Raw genomic sequence first — 20,471 nt, forward strand, 5'->3', positions numbered from 1 at the left:
TTTGAAGATTTCTTGAAAAAAGTCTTGTTTACAGATGAGTCTTCTTTTTCTTTAACTGGCCATTACAATCTATTTGATACCGTAACTTTAAAATTTTTAATACGAAATTTAAACGAATTACGTCAAAAAGTCATTCAGGCCTTTCAAACACCGAAAATGTTTTTAAACCTCCTCCTCATCAGTCCTAATCACTTCTGGGATGTAGTGACACCAACAGGCCTTTACAGTTTTTTTACGATTTCCCTCCATCCTTCCCTGTCCTGGGCTAGTTGTTCGGCTTTATATAACGCTTGGTTAATCAATATTTTTGTTTGATCCACCCAACGGCTTGGAGACTTTCCCCTAGGTCTCTTTCCTTCAATTCTACCCTTGACTATCAGTTTTTCCATCGTACCTGTTTTTGTAGCAATGTGTCTAAAATACTGCAAATATCTCTGTTGTATTTGTTTAAGTAATCTATCCTTTACTTTAAGTTGTGCTAATATCGATACGTTAGTGCGATGATCACTCCAGGATATTCTTAACATGCGGCGGTATACCCACATTTCAAAAGCGTCTAGTTTATTTTTATCCGCTTTCTTTAAGGTCCACGTTTCGGATGCATATGTGGCTATGGGAAAAATGAGTGCCCTTACCAACCTTAGTTTTGTGTGTATTGTGTGTTTTTAAACACCCGAAGGCAATTATACAATAGATTGGGCTACTGCTTGGCTGAACGTGGTGGACTTTTTCAAAATTTAAATAAAAATAGCTTTAATTAAAATTATAAAATTGTTATTTTTTAGAATAAATTGTTTTAATTTATGCCGTTAAGAATTTATTATGATATTTTTTATGAATTGGGATTAAAGAAACTCTTGATTTAATTCAACAAATAAACCTGCTTTTAAATCGTGTAATCACCTTACGGGTCTATCACAGACATGTCGTTACTTGTTATTCTCCTGGACATACAAGTCTATATAATACTTTTTCTCAGTTCGTTGCGTTCTCCAAATTATTTAAAAAATCGGATCTGCCAAGTTCTGAATGAATCTTTAATAAATATCTTGTTCACCATCTTCTTTTGCTCCCCTTCCTTGGACCATTGAAAACCATCTTCATAAAAATGTAGGCAGCACAATCAATTAAATCATCTTCAAAACCTGCTAATGATGACAAGGTGACAACAACGCTAACCTCGAGGAAAAATTTTGACGCTTGAAATTTTGAGAGGTGTTCGCGATCCCTGTTTAGTTTTTGGTGTGGACGCGTAGCTGGCGTACACGCGAACAGTTCCAGAACTTCAATTTTGGTCTGGATGGGTCGTTAAGTTTTGACAATTCGAAAGTTAATATTCTATGTAAAATTTTGTTGTAAACTTATATTTCGAACACACATTCAACAACAATAAACATAGTATTCATCTTTGTTCGAGGGCTCTATATATGTTAAATTCTTCTATTTCATATTTTATCATTTTAACTCTTAATGCAACTTCACAAAACTCTATAAAAAATATTTTTATCGTCTCACTGCTCATAGTTTATACCTAATTAACAATTTTTACTTAGAAATTATTCTCATTATATTTAATGATATTTAGTCTTAAATTGAAACGTACCTATCCCATTTGCTCCTAACCTAACCTAACCTAACATATTCTTTTATTTAGAAAAAAATTAAAAAAAAGACGTAATATTAATCAATATACTCAGTTTTAATGGATCAAAATATCGACAGCATTTTATAAGCTCATATCATCAACCACTTGTTCCCACCCGCCCAATCAACATTTTTTCGTCGCCGTGTTGTTAAAGTCATCAAATAACTATAAAGACCATTTAAGTCTTCTTCTTGTTCTTTTAAATGAACTCAACCGGAATAAATTTAGATCTCTTTGATAGACAAGGAGGAAACTGGACTTCGGGTTATAAATATCGGTTAAAGTCAAATAAATAAGTGTCTCTAAGCAAGCGACATTGAAAAACCAATGTTTGAATAGCTCTGCGCAATGAAGTTTACGTAGTTGTTTTTAAAATTGGTTTAATTCCAGAGTAATACGTGACTATATAAATAACTCAGTTGTGCTTAGTTGTAGGAAGAATTGCTATATAGAGAGTTAAAAGCATGAATTATTTTTCAAAGCATTCCAAAGATTAAACAGTATATTTAAATATCTTCGATAGACAATGAAGAGGACTTATTACTTAACATTTTCATTACAAAATAAGGTGATAACTTTTAAATATAAAAAAAAGAAAGCAATAAATTACTGAAATGTTTATTTAAATCTATTAAATATGTGATTCGATATATCATTAATTAAAATAATTATATGTCTATTTAAAAAACTTGGTTTTGGAAATAGAATTCGGATGTATTAAGACGTTCATATTTTGTTAAAATAGAAACGAATTTAACAAATTCTGGTATTAGATTTATTTATTGAAAGATTATATTCTCTGGAATAGAATATAATAGAAAAGAAATATGCTTTATTAGCACTGAAAATTATACAATTTTATGGACAAAACTTACAAAAAGTAAAAAAAAACAACAATAACAATTAAAATTTACTAAAATTACATAAATCGTCAATATAACAAAAAAAATGTACAATGCATTGCAAAATTTTACTAAAATGCAAATTGCATAATAAAATCTTACGAACTAGTTTACGAATAAGTTTAAGCTGCTGCATGTGATATCCAAATATATACCAATGAACAAGCAGAATTGCTTATAAACAGCAAGAAGAAAAAGATTTAATTTTATAAATATTTTAAATCAATATTGACCATTAAAATAAATTTTTTCAATTTCTGTAAATCATATTCTGTCTTATATTATAAAAATAATTTAATAAATTGAGTAAAACACCCTGATAGGGTAAAAGGAAGGGGAGAAAGAAAGAAAGAGTAAATTATGGTTAGCGTAATAAATACAAAGGTTAGAATTGTTTCTATTACATTGTTTACTGATTTAACGATATCATATTGGCACTCTTGCTTACATTTTCTTCTCCTTTACCTTTTTCAACTTAATCCATTCAAATTAATTCACTTTTGAGCATAGGTCTTTTCTAACTTTCTTTACTGGTTTTTTCCATGTGCTTTACGCATCCACTGTTTTCTTGTAGTAGTAACGATAATATCGATCCATCTCTTATGGTGCCTGCCCCTATCTCTTTTCGTTTGTCATATTTTTCACTTTATTACTCTGTGTGTCAATCTATTTTCAGTTTATCGTGCAAAATGTTGGTCGCAACCAAATTTCATTTTGCCCACTTCTATTACATCTTTAATTTTTGTCGGTCTCTGATATCTAGTTTCTAATTATGTCTCCTGGTAGACGACCCCCCCCCCCCCCAGAATAACTCGCTACATAAGTTTTCAAAGTTAGCTCGCTGTGCTATTACCCAAAGGGTAACCATAATAGCCTGATATGTCTAGTAATACTTGCCTTTTGATGTTGCCTGGTTGTATTAATCATCCTAAATAGATATATTCGCTGATTTTTTCTATTGATTGTACTTAAATTTAGATGATGCTAGTTCTCTCACTAATATTTCATGTTTTGCTGGAGTTCATTTTCAATCCTACACCTATACCCTATGGTAATATCTGTTGACGGATTTTATTTAATTCTTTGGTTTTAATAAAATTAAAAAGCAATCCATTAGCGTAAAATATCAAAACCCCCGAATGAGCCATAACTGTACAATTTATAAAATATAATGGAGAACAGCTACATGAGGCGATACATACCTTGGTAGGCGAGATATGGGAATTGGAGTAACAGCTGTAGAAATGGAACGAAGGCATCCCGATTCATAACATCCAAAATTACATCTTCGTACATAAGTTTACAATCGTATGTTTAAATTAAAACCAAACAAATGACAGATATCACATAAAGATTTATTATTACTAATTATGAACAAATTGTAAATAATTGTATTGGGCAATACCTTTCTACATTTTTTTGTTTTTATTATATGAACTCAACAATGTTATCATCCGAAGATTGCTTCTTACATAATTCAATAACTTCTTGTCCCATCAATGCTAAACATTGTAAGAGTTCCTTTGCCCGTTCGGAAATTTCTTGTATATTACAAGAGCATCTTTTGCTATTTATATGAAAGATGTAGCAAAATTTTATAGAGTTAAAAAACATGCTTATAAAATCTATAATAGTTCCAAACTTTAATCCAAGTAGTTGGTAAATTGAACCGACTTGAAAGCATAACGTGTTAGCTGCTCTTGAAAGAAGAGCGATTCTTCGAATATCTTCAACATCTGGAAGAGGCTCTTTACATATTCCATATGGGTAAGTAATTTTAAAACCTTAAATTAAAAAAATACTATTACTGAAAACTTTAGGGCATAAAATACATTTCTTTTCAGTAGTTTTTGATCGAATCTAACGTGTCGCTTGTTCGTTTACTTTATCTTCTAAATCTATGATTTCAATGCAAATTCGTAAACAAGATCATATATAAAGCTTCAAAGAACTAAAACTCAAACTTCAAACATACTGTTTAATTCTTTTAATAATTATTCAACAATAAGCAACAGCATTAGATATGGCAATTGTTATAACATTCTTCAAAAGAGGGAAAGTAAACTGATCACTTAAAAAATAATAATACCAGTCTCAAATAGACTATTTCATGACAAGAAAAGGCGGTGTACTTGAATGTAAGGACTGCAAGGTAGTAGTTACGGACTGTGAGCCAACAACATACGTGTGCCATATTGGAGCCACGCTAATGCTGGAGATAGTAGTAAAAGTTAAACGAAACCAAATCGAAGAGAACCACAAAAAAAAAATGTTCAATCAAATATGTATGTTAAAAAAAATAGAAAGAAGGTCTATTAACAGTGAAAATTAAAACAAAGTAAGCAGAAATCTAAAAGTAACTCCTTATTTGGAGACTATTTGGAGAAAAATGGCTATTATTATTAGATATACTGCTAATGAAAATTTGGAAAAACTTCAGAAAAGGAGTTAAGATAGTAGTCAACCGAAGTTTAAGAGAAAATAAAGAAGAAGGATAAACTATATAAACAGTGGCAAGAAAATAGGTCAGACACAGATCTTAAAAACTATAAGATAGCCAAAAAGGAAGTAAAAGTAGCAGTAGCAAAGCTAAAGCCGAAATACATACAAATATATATGATGAACTTGATACACGGAAGGGTGAAACTTCTTCTTTCAGTGCCGTATCCCAATTGGAGATTGATTATCATGATCACTATCTTCTATCTATTTACCACTGCTCTGAAATGTTGTATTGAACTGCATCTAAAAAAGTCCCTTAAATTTTTCAACCATGACAATCTCCTTCTTCTTATACTCTTCCTACTTTTATATTCTCTGTATTATCAATCTTAGCATTTCATATCGCTTTCTCCTCATTACATGTCACATATATTGTAACTTCCTTATTTTTATTGTGTTTATTATTACGTATTCTTTGTCCATTTCTCGCAATACTTCTGTGTTAGTTTTCTTCTGTGCTTATGCTATTACAAGCATCCTTCTTTAACACCAGATTTTAAATCACTGCAGCTTATTATTATGTGTTCTTCCTTTAGTGTCCTGTTTTCAATTCCATTGTTGTATTAGCGAAAACTCGTAACATCTTAGAGCTCTTACTCTCAGTTCTAATCTGTTTTTAATGTAGGGAAGTGTTTCCATTTTTACAAACGCATTGCTTGCTATTTATATTCTATTCTGGCCCTTATTTCTGTTGTTTGATCAATATTTTTTGAAATCTTGGTTCCCAGCTATTTGTATTTTTCAACCCTTTCTATCGGAATATCTCCCAAATGTATGTTTGTTTGTATATTTGCTTTCTTTGTTATTGTCACGTATTTAGACTTTTGTATATTCATTTTTAGTCCATATTTTTCACAGTAACTGTTGTCTTCTTTAGTAGTAGTTGCACTTGTTCAGCAGAGCTTGCCATAATCACGGTGTCTTGTGATTCCGTGAATAATTATGTTTTGACAATTGTTACCGTAAAAACTTTAAGTGCTGAATCGCAATCTCCGTTTTTTTTTTAATTTTTTAATTTTTCAATTTTTCTCTTTTTATTACAGTTTTTTGAATAGGGATGATGATCCAACAGCTAAACATAAAGCAAAAATAGCAAAGTATTTTTATCAGGTTGGATGTATCCAGGACGAAAATGATAAAATACTACAGTTTAAGATTAGGACGTCAAAAATATGTGAAAAAAGTTAAGTTTATTAAATGAAGAATAACATAGCAAGATGATATTGCTAGAGAAGTGTGGACAACTTTATGAGACACGGGAACAAATTGGCTAACAGGTTTGTTTAATAAAGTAATGGAAGCGGAGCAGATACCGAACCAATGGAGAAGCAGTAAGGTAATGAAAGCATACTTTCTTCTTTACCAAATAATGTCGTTTTTCTTTTATTTTGTGTAGGTTTTGACAAAAAATTGCCATATTCTAAAAAAAATTGATTATATATTTCCCAAAGTTTATTGTATATTACATGAAAATCCCAAAATATAGTTGCCATAACCCGAAAACGTTCTGTGATGTAGCTCGACATACCTTTTATAAAGGAAATCTTTTAAATAAAAATTTTTACCATAATATTTTCAGCTAAAAACTCGTATTTTTCTTCTTTGTAAGCAGAGTATTTTATGAGTAAATTTATTTAGGATATTCTCAGTTATAATGATGTGATTTTGAGTTATGATACGTGCCAGAAAGTCGCGATAAACTGTGCACATTGTTTTCTGAAATATCTACTATATATGTTGCATTCACGTCTACTGAATGATCATGGATTCTGTCAATCATCCGGAGAAGCAGCAGTTTTTGAAGGTAATCTGCGAGGTTCGTTATTTGTGCTCATACACTTAAACAAACTTAGCTTTTAACTATTAAGAATGAGGTAGTGTATTGCATCCAGTGTCTCTGATGTAATTTTTTTCGGCCTTTAAAATGAAAGTACTTGTCTCTTGATATATTTGTAGTGCATTTGTAATGCATATTGTCACCATTATTGTACCACACATAATATGAATATATATTAAGAAAAAAGTACTAGATGGATGGGATGAAGAAATCATTATAGTAGGCAGAAAAATCAGCAACCTGCGATACGCAGATGATACACTTCTTATATAGCAGCGAATGAAGTCGAAATGATTACCATCACTGAACGGCTAAGCCCGATAAGCGAAGAATTCAGATTTCAGATTTATACCGAAAAAACAAAAATAATAATCGTAGAAAGAGCAAATAATAATCTATCGCACATACACCAAGTGGCAAATTTCGAAGTGGTAGACAGATTTATAATCAAGTAATAATAGATCAATTAATAATGGCTCAAGATTATGACGATTTAAACTATATGGCACGAAAATTATTTGAAGAGTATGATATATGGGATCTAGAAGTAAATAAAAAGAAAACTGAATACCTGTGCATTGGAGCAGAACAAAAAGGTCTCATATTAGACGATAACACTACGATAAAGTACTGCTGTGACTACAAATCTACAAATGACCTAGGTATCACTATTTCACAAGATGGAACATTAGACAAAGCCATAAGAGAGAGAAATACGTCAGGGAGAAAAGTCATCACAATGTTAATCACCATTTTATGGGACCAATCTATCAGCAAAGAAAATAAAAAGAGGATATATGAGACTATAGGTAAAAAGTATCACTTTATACAGCTGTGAGGTATGGCCACTGAAAGAAAGAACACTGTCAACGCTGAAAGCGACGGAAATAGATTTTTGGAGAAGAGCCGCAGGAAGATCCAGAAGAGAAAGGATTACCAACAAACGCATTAGAGAAATAATGGGAATCAAACGAACAATCACAGATGACCTAACAACAAAACAACTTATCTGGTTCGGACACATACAAAGAATGGACGAACAACGAATGCCAAAAGAAATACTAAAGTAACAACCAGAAAGAAACAGAAAACGAGGTAGACCGAGAAAAAGTTGGAGCGAAGGAATAAATAAAGAACTGAGAGAGAGGGTCATAGAAGAAGATCTATGGAACAACCGGTCTAAGTGGCGATTGGAAGTCGGAAAACGGCGGAGAACGTTATAAATCGACAAGTAGTAGCAGTAGACAGATTTATATACTTAGGCTATATTGATAACCGAAAATGGCGATTGCTCCTCAGAAATAAAGCGTAAACTAGCAATGGCCCGAACCGCAACAGCTGAACTGATTAGAATATGAAAAGATTGAAGAATAACGAGAAATACTAAGCTCAGGTTGGTCAATGCACTTATTTTTACGCAGCTGAAATATGAACTCTTAAAACAATCGATAAGAATAACATCGAAGCCTTCGAAATGTGGGTCGATCGAAGAATTCTACGCGTGTCATGGACAGAACATAGAACCAGCCTGTCAATTCTAAAAGAGCTTTATATAAAAGACTGGGCTAGTAAAAAAATTTAACCGAGAATATCCAATTTAATTCGGCCACATAGCTAGAAGAGCAAGGACCATAGAATTATTGGTAGTAGAAGGAAAAGTAGAAGGCCAAAGACCAAGAGGAAGATCTCCAACACAATAAGCAGACCAAATGAAGACTCTTATGGGAAAATCCCTACAAAAAGACGTCCATATGGCACGATACCACGCCCTGATTAGGGCTCAAGGAATGAGGAGGAGGAGGATTTTTATAGTGTTATTAAATAAAATTCTATACAATTGTAAAGATAGTCTTTGAAACTTACGACACCTTATCAAACAATCTTTGTAAGGCGTTTAAATACATCACAAAAAATATGTAAGCAGACCTAGACAGTACGAATTGTGAAACGAAAAAACAAATAAAACGAATAAAGGAAAATATTAGTACTTACCTTCTTCTTGCAAAGATATGAATATTTTAATGGAATACTGAAAAGTTGCTAGAGCTTTCAACAAAGCCATCTGTTCAGGAGATTTAAACTGATAATTTTCCTTCCAGCTCCTAGCAGCCTCCAAAAACCTCTGAAGGTCAATGTTATCAATGTTAAGATTTCCTAGTCGCAATGGAAAATTGGTCGATAAGTTAAAGCATGGCTTTTGTCCAAGTTTATTTATTTCGAAAGCATCAGGGTTTGAACAAGGCACGATATAATATCTCATAGTTTTTAAATAATTGCAAGTACCTGCGCTTTCCACCAAATATTTTATTATATAAAGGGCGCACTGTACAGCTACACAATCTTCCCCATTTGATCCTGCTTCAATGAATATAGCTTCTGTAATGTCTTCGGTGTTGGCTATTGACACTAAATAAATTGGTTTTCCTTCTTGGGATTCTCCAATTACTATTATTTGAAGATTAGTCGAATTTAGTCGAGATAAGTTAACTAAGAATTCCTCAATTTCTTTGTAACTATTAAACTTCCATTCTTTGTTTTCGCTGAGGTTGGTATTTCTTCCTTTTCTGTGCAGACTATGATAGCTTTTGTTATTAGCTTTCCGTCGTTTAGTTTGTAATTTTTTTGACATTTTCTGTTTGGCAAATTTCTCTTTTTTACTTTTTCTTTCATTACTTGCTTTCTTTTTAATTTTTTTATTTGTAAATTTCATTTTAACTGTGATAAATAAAAAAATGAGACAGTAATTTATATGTCATAATATTTGAATTAAGTTTTTATTGTTAACTTACAGACATAGACATATAATACAAGATAGACTGACTGCTGAAATACAGTGACGTTCCCCCAGTGTGACAGGGAAAACTGACACAAAGCAGTCCCTGTATCTCTGTCTAATGAGCCGGATTTATCGACCACGTGACCTTCTCATTGGTCATTTAGGTCACGTGGTCGATACAACTGGAAAATTAAAATGGGATGCAGGGACTGCATTGCGTCAGTTTTCTCTGTCGCACTAGGGGAACGGGCTGGTATTGCAAAGATCAGTCTATCTTTTATTATAATGTCTATGCTTACAGATGACAGTATCATTATTTATAGGTTAGAATTATATATTATAAAGTGTCCGTGATGTAATACCAATCATATTCACGACATAAAACTTGTCCAACAAGGTAACAAAAAAGCAAACTAGCTATCCACACATGAAATGCAATATTTCATAACAATGAGTAATCAAAATATTACTGGATTTAAAACGAACAAGTATCATAGCTTAAGCAATATAAATAAGTAATGTAACTCAAGTAATATATGTTGTATCCATCAATAAAACTGGTAGGATGTAGAAGCAGAAGAATTTAAAATTACATATTTAAACTAAACATGCAACAAAAAAATAATGTCACAGCTTTTTCAAAAGAATTTACTAAAGAAAATCGCAACAGTCAAAAGATATTGGTAAAAGAAAGGGGTAAGAAATTTGGGCACATTCGAAGAATAACATATTTCACAAAAATCTGCTAATCACAACAATTTTTTTTAAAGAAGCAGCTGAAAGAATAGCCGAACAAAAACTTACTGAAAGAAGTTAACAGACGTTTAATGCGAGTTACGATACATTTAAAACGACGAGATGATGTTGCTACCACTTAACCCTCTAACAGTCAAAACTCTCAACGTGAAAAAAAAAATGAATGGCAATTTTTTTTCTAGTAAAATTAGCGTGTAAAAACTCCAAAAAAATCATCCAAAGGTGGCTTGCTCGTTTCCAGATCTGTCAGGTAGACAAAAGATAAAACAGTGCCTCTGGGCACGCATGACAGTTTAGGCCGAATATAAGAGCTCGTATACAAGACAAGAGTAAGGTAGAATTATCAATAAAAAATGTTGTTTATTAAGGAATGAAAGAATAATATAATAAATGGATAAAGATAAATGACAAAAGATAAATGAAATGAATTATTTTTTAGTGTGGTAATCGAAAAAACAGTTTTTGGCGTTGGAACAGCATAAATGGAGATCGCATTTTGAGTAAACACACTGCGTTTGTGACTTCTTGCACAATTTGCACCATCTCTTTCCATCTTCTTTGCCGAGCCAGATTGGAAAATGGTCTTGACCGTCGTAACGCACTTCAAGAAGTGGATGTTTCGACTTTTAACCAACGCTCGAGCTGCCTGGCTGTGGATCTACGAAAGTTGATGGTCACGATGTTGATGGTTTTGGACGACCAACGGGCCGTTTTTCTCGGTAGGCTACCAGAGAAGCGGCAACTGCTTCATGAAATTGTGGTAATTGCAATACCCGTTCTTTGGCCGAGACATTACTTGAGTCGTTGACCTTTCCCGCGTGGATCCGTTTATGCAGTATGTATGCATTAGTTACGGCCATGTCAATTAAATGGTAAAACAATTGAGTGATTGCATCGTGTGATTTTGCTCTAATATGATACCGGCCCATAAGTCCGTCGATCAAATCCACGCCGCCCATGTGACTATTATATTCTCTTATCATTTGGGGACATTCAACTTCCAAATATGCTTTAGCGTTTTGATCGTAGCAAGCTGCTTTCGCTAGATGTTTGGTTAGATCTTCGTTGGATCTGGCGAATGGTTCAATACCAACGTACGTTGATGCCAATCGCACTGATTTGTTATATTTCCATAAGACAGTATTGATGTCCACACCAAATGCAGAGCCTACAAATTCACATGAATAGCCGCGTAGCTCATCTTTTATATCTTTATCAACCGGAAGCTTGCAATTTGGAATACGAGAAACTCGTATGGTGCCCAAACTATATATGACTCGAGCTTGCAATAATACCAACAAAGGCAACGATGTATAAACATTATCGAAATACAAGATGTGATGAACGAAGTCTGGAATTGTTTGTGACAATCGCACAACAACGTTCGATGTGGCTCCAAGATCAGGCTGGCCCGGTAGGATCACATTGTCTCCAGCACCGTTATAAACCTTAAACCGACACCCCACTTGTGTGGTTTATTTGGTATGTATTGGCGCAAATGATGTTTTGTTTTGGTGCTGCACATCTGTTCGTCGATGCACAATCGAGCAGTCTTCGGAACGGAATCGAATCGAGTGTAGCCGGGTTCGTCTTTCTTGACTCGAGTGCTTTCATCACGAAAGGATAAATGTTGTTTTATCGCCATGAATTTTTCTTTGGGCATTGTCTTTGCTATTGTATGAAGCGCCTTTTTGGCCCCAATATTTTTCCAAATTGGGATAACGGTAAACACTCATGTAAATGAGAATGCCAATATATCTAAAAATATCTTCACTGGTAGTAGTGAATTTTGTGTTGATATCGGCTTGGCGAGCTGCTCGATTTGTTGTAAATGCAATCAAGTCAACCAATTCCTTAGTGAAAAAATACCTAAATAGTTCCATCAGTGTCTCGAGCTCTTTTATGGACGATGGTACGCTTAAGTCAGCCCGGAAGGCTAATTGATTGACATGCAAACGCATTGATTGTTTTCGCCATACGATTCTGGAAAACTCAGCCGAATTTTTAGCTATTGATTCAATATCTGCGAAAAAGTTATAATACCAGTTTAGGAAACTTATCAATACTCTTATGTCAAAACAATTCATACCTGCACCAGTGAAACCTCCACCAAAAGGCACAATGGATGGACCAGCAATTTCGATTTCGAGCAATGGAGAACGAGGGCTATTGATCTTTTTTTTTTCTGCCGTAACCACCTTTTCGTGCGAAACATTCTGTTCAGGAAGTAATGTTGACGAAGCTGATGGAAGTGCTTTGTCGACTGCAGTCAAGTTCAATAAAAAGTCGGCTGTACTGCGGAGTACTGTACAACCTACCATTTAAGGAAAATATAGTTTTATGAATGTACATCTGCACAAAAGCTTAGGCCCATAGTAAAAAAAAACAAAAAAATGGACAATGTATCTGACATGCTTAGATTAACATTGTTGAAAAAGAATTCTGCTCCAGCAATTCTAATTAGCAGTGAGTAAATAAACTACATAGTTTTAAGATAGCCATGCTATCTTCTTTGCGCTTCAGAACCATGTGATTAATATCACCTATGAACATAATATTATCAGTGATATAACGGGGAGTTTACCCCTTATATATAAAGTCTGGTCGGAAATTGGCCGTGACTTAACTTTAAGCGTTGAAGCATAACTTTGTAAAATTATTAGAATAAGCTGAATTTAACTGAGATTGTCAATTTTGGGACTTCAAAAAAAAATGTAAAAAAGTTTACCACTCCTATCCCCGGGCTTCCGCTAAAATAGAAAAAACGATTAACCAACAATCTTGACGCCGTAGAAAAAATATATTAAATAAAAAATGAAGCTAGAGATAATTTGAACAAAAATATTTATTAGCACTTTTTGTGTAGAATTAAACGTTTTCTCAGAAACAACGCTTGAAATGACCGGCGGTTTCGAATGCCAGTTACTCGCACGAAAAAATAAAATCTGTATCAACTCGACGGTAAAAATTTGATATGTTTTGGTCAGTGTCCTATCGACAAAAATCAAAATGTGTTTTAAAGGTGAAAAGTGCAGCCTCCGTATGCAATTTTGTATTTTGCCGCAAAGAAGATCAATTTTTATAAAGGTGTTAAATAAATAAACGTTGCGCCATTTTTACCATTTTTTACAATTCTGATGAGATTATTAAAATGTATCACTTTCATCAAGACTAATCTTCGAAACATTATATATATATATATATATATATATATATATATATATATATATATATATATATATATATGTATATAACATGAAATTTCGGTTTTGAGTTTTGGCAACAAATGTGAGGCTGCCTAAAAAAAGCTGAATTTAAACTTTCATATTGCAAACAATCTAAAACGTTTAAAACTGCTTTTTTGATTACTTAAGTACGTTCCTCGAAACTACACAACTTTAGCTACAAATGACAGTGGTACCTCGACTTACGAGTGTAATTCGTTCAGTTATCTTGCTCGTATGTTAAATTGCTCGTATGCCAAAGCAATTTTCCCCATTGAAATTAACTGAAATTAATCCGTTCCAGTCCCAAAAAAACACGTTAGTTTTTTTTGTTAAGTGTTTTTAAATAAGAAAAATGTATTTAAAAGAAGAATTATTCATTTATAAGTAACAAAAAATACATACATGTTCGGTAAAAACATAAGAAAAAGTAAAGTGCTTACGGAAGCGCTTAATTTCGTCAGTGGTCTTCGTTTTTTGCTGATTTGATTCACACTGTGCTGATTTTCATGTGCAGATCGATTGAAAAAAACTGTCCAAGGTGGTTTGTTTCTTCCTCTCCTTCAGAATATTGCGAAATATGTTAGACAAGTTTCATTGAACAACACCGATGTACGACCAGTTGTAACTTTTTCGGGGTGATTTTTATCCACGAACTCTGCAACTTTCTCCCACATTCCCAGGATCTCCTTTATATCTTTTGTAGAGACAACGTCTTCCAATTCTAGCTCCTCTTCAAAATTAATTTTTCGTTAAACGACCGTATGCTGATGCGAATGTAGTTCGTCTAACTCCTCGGTTGTCAGCTCCTGAGACTGTTCCTCGACAAGTTCGTTCACATCTCTTTCATCCACCTCCAAACCCATGGATTTTCCAAGATAAACAATCTCATCTACCACTGACACTTCGAGTTCCAGTCCTTCGCAGGCCCTTTTATCTACAGCCTCAGGCCAAAGCTTCTTCCATGCAGAAGATTCTTAGGCATATTACTATGTTAAAGTGGTCCTTCCAGAACTCTCGAAGGGTAGGATTTGTGTTCTCCATCACCTCAAAGCAGCGCCAAAAAATGTGCTTGGTATACAACTTCTTTCAAAATTAAAAATCACTTGCTGATCCATGGGCTGCAAGATAGGAGTGTTGTTGTCTGGTAGGTAGAGAATCTCTATAAAATTGAACTATTGGAGTAAATCATCTTCGGGATTTGGTAGGTGAGAGGGGGCATTATCGAGAACAAGAAAAATTTGCATGGGTAGGTTGTATTGCTGTAGATATTTTTTAATAAAAGGGGCAAACACCAGGTTTCTCTACTCCACAAAGAATTTCCTGGTGACCCACGCCTTTAAATTTGCCCTCTACATAACTGGCAGTTTTTCTTTTTAAAATCTTATGTGACTTAAAGGCTCTGGGATTTTCTGAATAGTAAACTAGAAGAAATTTGATTACTATTTAACTGGGAATAAGCCACAATTAAAGGTTAAAATACGTTTATTGACGTTTCAATTTCCACTTCGGAAATCGTTCTCAAAATACTAAAATAGAAGAAATTTGATTTTACAGTCGCTACTCGCATTGGCGCAAAGTAGTAGAGTTAATCTATCTTTCATAGGTTTGTGACCTGGCATCGTCTTTTCCTCTGCCGTTATGTAAGTCCTATTCGGCATCTTTTTCCAGAAAAGCCTTGTCTCATCACAGTTAAAGACTTGCTGGGGGATGTATCCTTTGGCTTCTATCAATACAGAAAACGTTTTGATGTAAACCTCAGCTGCTTTTACATCCGAACTTGCTGTCTCACTATGCCTGACGACGGAGTGAATGCCGGTCCTTTTTCTAAATTTGTCAAACCAGCCCCGAATGGCTTTACACGAGTCTTTCGATTCATCATTTGTGGAAGTGTGTAGGATCTGCTTCAACAAATTTTTGTAAATCGCTCGTACCTTCTTACATATGTTGCTTTGTGTTAAGGTTACTTCGTGAAGCTGCTTCTCTGTCACCCTCACCATTAGTAGTTTCTTCATCTTTTCATGGAGAGAAGTCCGGAACTTAGAAATTATTGTAACGTCCTTAGCTGTCATTATACTATTTATCACCTTCTACCGTTTAAGTACAGTACATATCATTGATGTGGTACGCCCGTACATCCTTGTCAAGTCAGTTGTACACCATACTCGTACATCTTGCTCATGTTTTTCAATTATTTCACGTTTTAGTTTAATAGACATTATCTTCTTCTTCGAACTCATGGTTATAAAAATAAATTTAATATTGTAATGTACAAAAATCACAAAACGCGAATCCAACTTGTCATCAATACTTCGAAAATGAGGGAAACAAGCAAAGCAGACAGACTGAGGTCTATAGAAAAAATTTACACAGTGTAATTACACCGAGATCGAGGGTGCAATATGGTTAGTATTAGATTCCTAATTTTTGTGGGATTTAACTTCCAATGACCATTTAATTTGTCGGTCTAAGTAATAGTCACGTCCAGACACGTAAAATAATCATTATGGCGAGACCGTAAAGATTTATTACCTTACAAAGCAAATTAAAAGTAGTCAAATACGAGGTATGAATTTGAATAAAAACCGATTCCTCGTATCTCAAATCTTGCCCTCATCTCAAAGGGCGCTCATATATCGAGGTATCACTGTATACCTAATACTGTCTTCCTGATAGGATTTTGCGTGACGTGCGGTCGTTTGTAATCTGCGTTTTCAGGCATATTTCAAATGCCTCATATTTGTTGCTAAAACTCAAAATCGAAATTGAATTTTTTGAACATTGGGCTCTAAAAATAAAAATTCCACTACGACCGGTCAATGGAATAAATTTAAAAAATTTAAAAACACGCATATTTAAAAATCGTGCAACGTTTATTTATTGAACAGATTTATAAAAACTGACTTCATTTGCGGCCAAATACAAAAATTGCATACAAAAGCAGCACTATTCACCTTTAAAACGCATTTTGATTTTTGTTGATAGTGCTCTCTGATGAAAAGATATTAAGTTTTTACCGTCTAGTTGATACAAATTTTATTTAAAGATGATTTCGTGCATGTAACTGACATTCAAAACTTCTGGTCGCTTCTAGGGTTGTTCTTTCGTTCTTCGTAAATCTATTTTTCCTACTATGAGGAAGATTTTAAGAGGAAGCCAGAGAGTGTAAATGGTAAACTTTTTTGCACATTTTTTGGTGTTTCAAAATTGATATTCTTAGCAAAATTCAGCTTGTTCTTATGATTTTTAGAGGTCAAATCTCTGACGACTAGACTACAAAGTTGTAAGTAGTAATTTGTAAGATATGGGTAAAGCTCATCTAACTTTAATAATAGATTTTTTGTATTTATTATTTAAGTTGGCATAAGAAAACATTTCTACAAAAGCTCCTTTTTCTTCTTAATATACCCTTTTGTTACCTATAATACCGCTGTGATCTTTTACATATAGGTCAATAATTATTATTCTTTTATTTGCTGCTTTACTTCTGTATATATTACTGATTATAACCGTTGATTGAATTTGGGTTATTCAATCAACGTTATAACTGAGTATATACATTTTTTTCAAAATCATTCAATGTGATTCTTATTGTGATTGTTACTGGAGTAATAAATTATTTAAATTAGAGCTTTCTGTATATTCAGAATATAAATGGTTGCGGAAATATGATACTTTTGTGAATATACTCATATATCAGGTATTAAGAACTATTTAATATAATAGTTTCATCATGATTGATTTTAATAAAGGTATCTGCCGAGAGAAGGGAGTATTAATTTTTCAGTAAGGTGCTATAAAATTAGAAGCAATAATATAAACTATTTTTTGGATTATACTCGTATTAAATCATCATCAACCTGCACGCATTCACTGCTGGACATAGGTCTCCCTCAGATTTTTCCATCTGTCTCAGTTTTGTGCGGCTCTTGTATCCAGTTGCTGCTAACGAGTTTCAGGTAGTCAATCCATCTGGTTGGTGCATGGATTGTTAGATAATCTGGCAACGTGCCTTGTCCAATGTCATTTTAGTGACATGATTTTTCCGATGGCGTCCTTTCTTTTTGCTCTATGGATAGTCTCAAGGGGATAGGACCAAAAAACACCAATGGCACCTTCACATAGACATCCTACAAAAAACAATACAAAAAAACAAAAAATATAAAAAACGGCCTAGATTCGCGGACAAGTGACTAGAGGATTGCAGGAACAAAGCGGGTCACGCTGTCCTGAATTTAATACGGTTAGGCAACCATGTTGGAGATCTAATACCCAGGACTCCCACATGAAGAGCATTTGACTGTTAGTTGTGCTCCTATTACGCATCAGAGTGCTATAGGGGGGAAAGGGATGATCTGGAGTATTGGAGCGCGGTGGAGTAACTCCTGTCTTTAACTCGAGTTAATACACCTCGCTCCAATAAATTGTTACACCCGAACATAATTCTTAGGGCTGAACATGTCTCACAGGCTGGGTTTAATTAAATTGCTTGCTTGCTTGCTTACATATGAGTAGGTCCGATTTAAATATATTTATATGCCATATATTTAGTTACCCGTTTTCAGCATAATATTCTCTACGTATATACGTTGATTTTATATGGTTTATAAACGGTATGATTGGTTTTTAAACGGAAATTTTTTGCATTTCTGCAAGAATTGCTTTGTTAGCCGATGACATCATTAAACTCATATAAACTGCTAGGGCCTTATATTGTATGCAATAGATAGTTATGCTTTTAGTTTTAGATGATGCCCCATATAGTGTATAACAATGGTCCAATACAGAACGAATATATGCCCTTTAAAATCTGGTCAACCAATAAAATGAGTGAAAACATAGGGAAAGGGAAGAGAGATGGACTACCTTTTAGAAAACTAAAGCCTGTTTCTTTATTAAATAAACATCAGAATAGAAAAAAATTGTATAACATAACATTGGTATTTGATTTGTTATAAGTAAAAACTAGAAATTATAATTCTTAAACTTAAAAAAAGATCTCTACTCAACTATGGAGGTGAGATGGGCCACTAGGAGTAGGAGAGATGGACTAAGCTAAACCTTTTTCTTTTTAGTAGCAAGAGACTTTCCGCACTTGTTACAGAGATTAGTTAAGCCAGTACAAATTTCATATAACTAGCGTTTACAAAAAATACATTGTAACCAGTCATCTTTTTTACATTTTCAATTTCACTCATTTTCAATAACACTCATGTTTTCATCACCACTAGTGTCGTTTAGAGTAACATCTTCAGATAGTGACGGCTTTTTTGGCTTTCTCTAAGGTGTTTTTTTATAGGTTTTGAGCTATTTTTAATCAAGGCATCCTTCTTCGTTTTAATAAAGTCTTGAGCAGTAATCTCTCCAGTTATTTTTTTACGAACTCTCTTTACTGCTGCTGCCAATACAGGAACGGGCGTTACCTCATCAAGAGCCTTTCCGGGAGTTATATCTTCGTCAGTAATTGATGACTTGTTTGGGCTACCGTGCAAGGATATTTTACCACTGATTCCAGAATGACCTGGTTAAGGAGATTCTTATCTAACTAGAAAATTCATTGTTTCTGTTTCTGATGGGGTGTGTGTCAAGAATGCTTATTCTGGGATTAATAATGGATTAAACCGATAAATTCCCGTGAATTTAAATGCTGAAGCCGCATTTTGGATAGTTACTGAGTTCCCCATGCTCGACCTAAGAGTTTACCAAACTTAAGGCGTTTTAGAACCCTGTTTGTGTTATTCTGTACCAGAAAACGGCATTCAGAATAAAAGTTGCTTTTAAGTGACTTAAAAAAAGCACGATCCAAAGGCTGTAGGTAATGTGTTGTGTGGGATGGCAAACAAAATAAAATTATTTCGTTTTGGTCTGCAAATTCTAGTAGATCCAGGTTGGTCGTATGGGATGTGTGGCCATATAATTAATAAGGTTTTACCTGAAGGCTTTCTCGGCAAAAAGTGTGTTTGTAACCATTCTAAGAAAATGTCATCGTTAACGTTTGCTGATTTTTCCGACATCCTAATCTTGGAACCCGGTGGCATACCATAATGCTACTCGTCTTTTTTATTTTTCTCTTTAAAAATGCAATATGGGGGCTTCTGTACTACAGCAAGCTATTACACTGATCGTTTCACCTTCTTTCCTAGGGCTTACGCTAGGAACACATTTTGAACCCTTTTCTGCTACAACTTGACCGGCTCTAGTATTCAATTGTAATCATGTTTCGTTAGTATTAAATATGTGTCCAGGTCTATCATAAAAATTATATTCGGTCATAATTCTCTCGAGATCAGAAAAGTACTTATCGACTGTTTCTTTGGACATTCCTAAAGCTCGTACAATTGAGATGTTCTCAGCTTTTCTAATTGAAATTTCAGGTCTTCATTTCAAAAAGAATTCTAACCATTTTTTACCAGCTTTACCTAAAAGTAGACAATAAGCAACTCTTGTATCAGATTTATGAATTTAACAGTTAACCTTCTTCTACATTAAATTTATTTGGGATTTCTAATCGCTGAGTTTCTGATTCTTACTTCAGTTCTGGTTGGTGCAAAGCCTGCTTTTTGTAGTTTTTTTTTATGTGGCTAACGATTTTAGCTTCAACAACAATTCTTAAAGAACAATCTGGACCCAATCGGTTCATCTTATCCATATTGTTTGTTTTTATTCGACGTTCAAAAGTTGTTTTGGGTATTCCAAATGCTTTGGCAGCTTCATTAATAGCCATATCACCATTCTTTATAGCATCTACGGCATCACTTAGCTCCCTAGAGGTCCAGTTACCTCTCTTAGGTATATTTTGTTTGCGAATGTATGAATTGATTGAGCATAA

At 33.8% G+C, this 20,471-nt stretch overlaps 1 protein-coding gene across 1 annotated transcript; it reads right to left on the reverse strand.

Annotated features, from left to right (window-relative positions):
• Positions 1-3,894: 3,894 nt before the first annotated feature.
• On the reverse strand, positions 3,895-9,669 carry LOC140433338 (carboxypeptidase A1-like). The gene is made up of 2 exons (XM_072521368.1): positions 8,879-9,669; positions 3,895-4,331 (listed from the first exon to the last, which is right to left on the reverse strand). The coding sequence occupies exons 1-2, from the start codon at positions 9,594-9,596 to the stop codon at positions 3,976-3,978; spliced, it is 1,074 nt and encodes a 357-aa protein (XP_072377469.1). The 5' UTR covers positions 9,597-9,669; the 3' UTR covers positions 3,895-3,975.
• Between the last annotated feature and the right edge of the window lie 10,802 nt (positions 9,670-20,471).

This window comes from Diabrotica undecimpunctata, chromosome 2 (assembly GCF_040954645.1).
Source record: "Diabrotica undecimpunctata isolate CICGRU chromosome 2, icDiaUnde3, whole genome shotgun sequence".
In the NCBI taxonomy this organism is placed as follows: domain Eukaryota; kingdom Metazoa; phylum Arthropoda; class Insecta; order Coleoptera; family Chrysomelidae; genus Diabrotica; species Diabrotica undecimpunctata.

Coding starts and splice junctions, on each gene's coding strand:
- LOC140433338 (XM_072521368.1), bottom strand. CDS start 9,596: ATGAAATTTACAAATAAAAAAATTAAAAAGAAAGCAAGTAATGAAAGA. Junction 4,332..8,878: donor CATATCTTTGCAAGAAGAAG/GTAAGTACTAAT, acceptor TTTTAATTTAAG/GTTTTAAAATTACTTACCCA.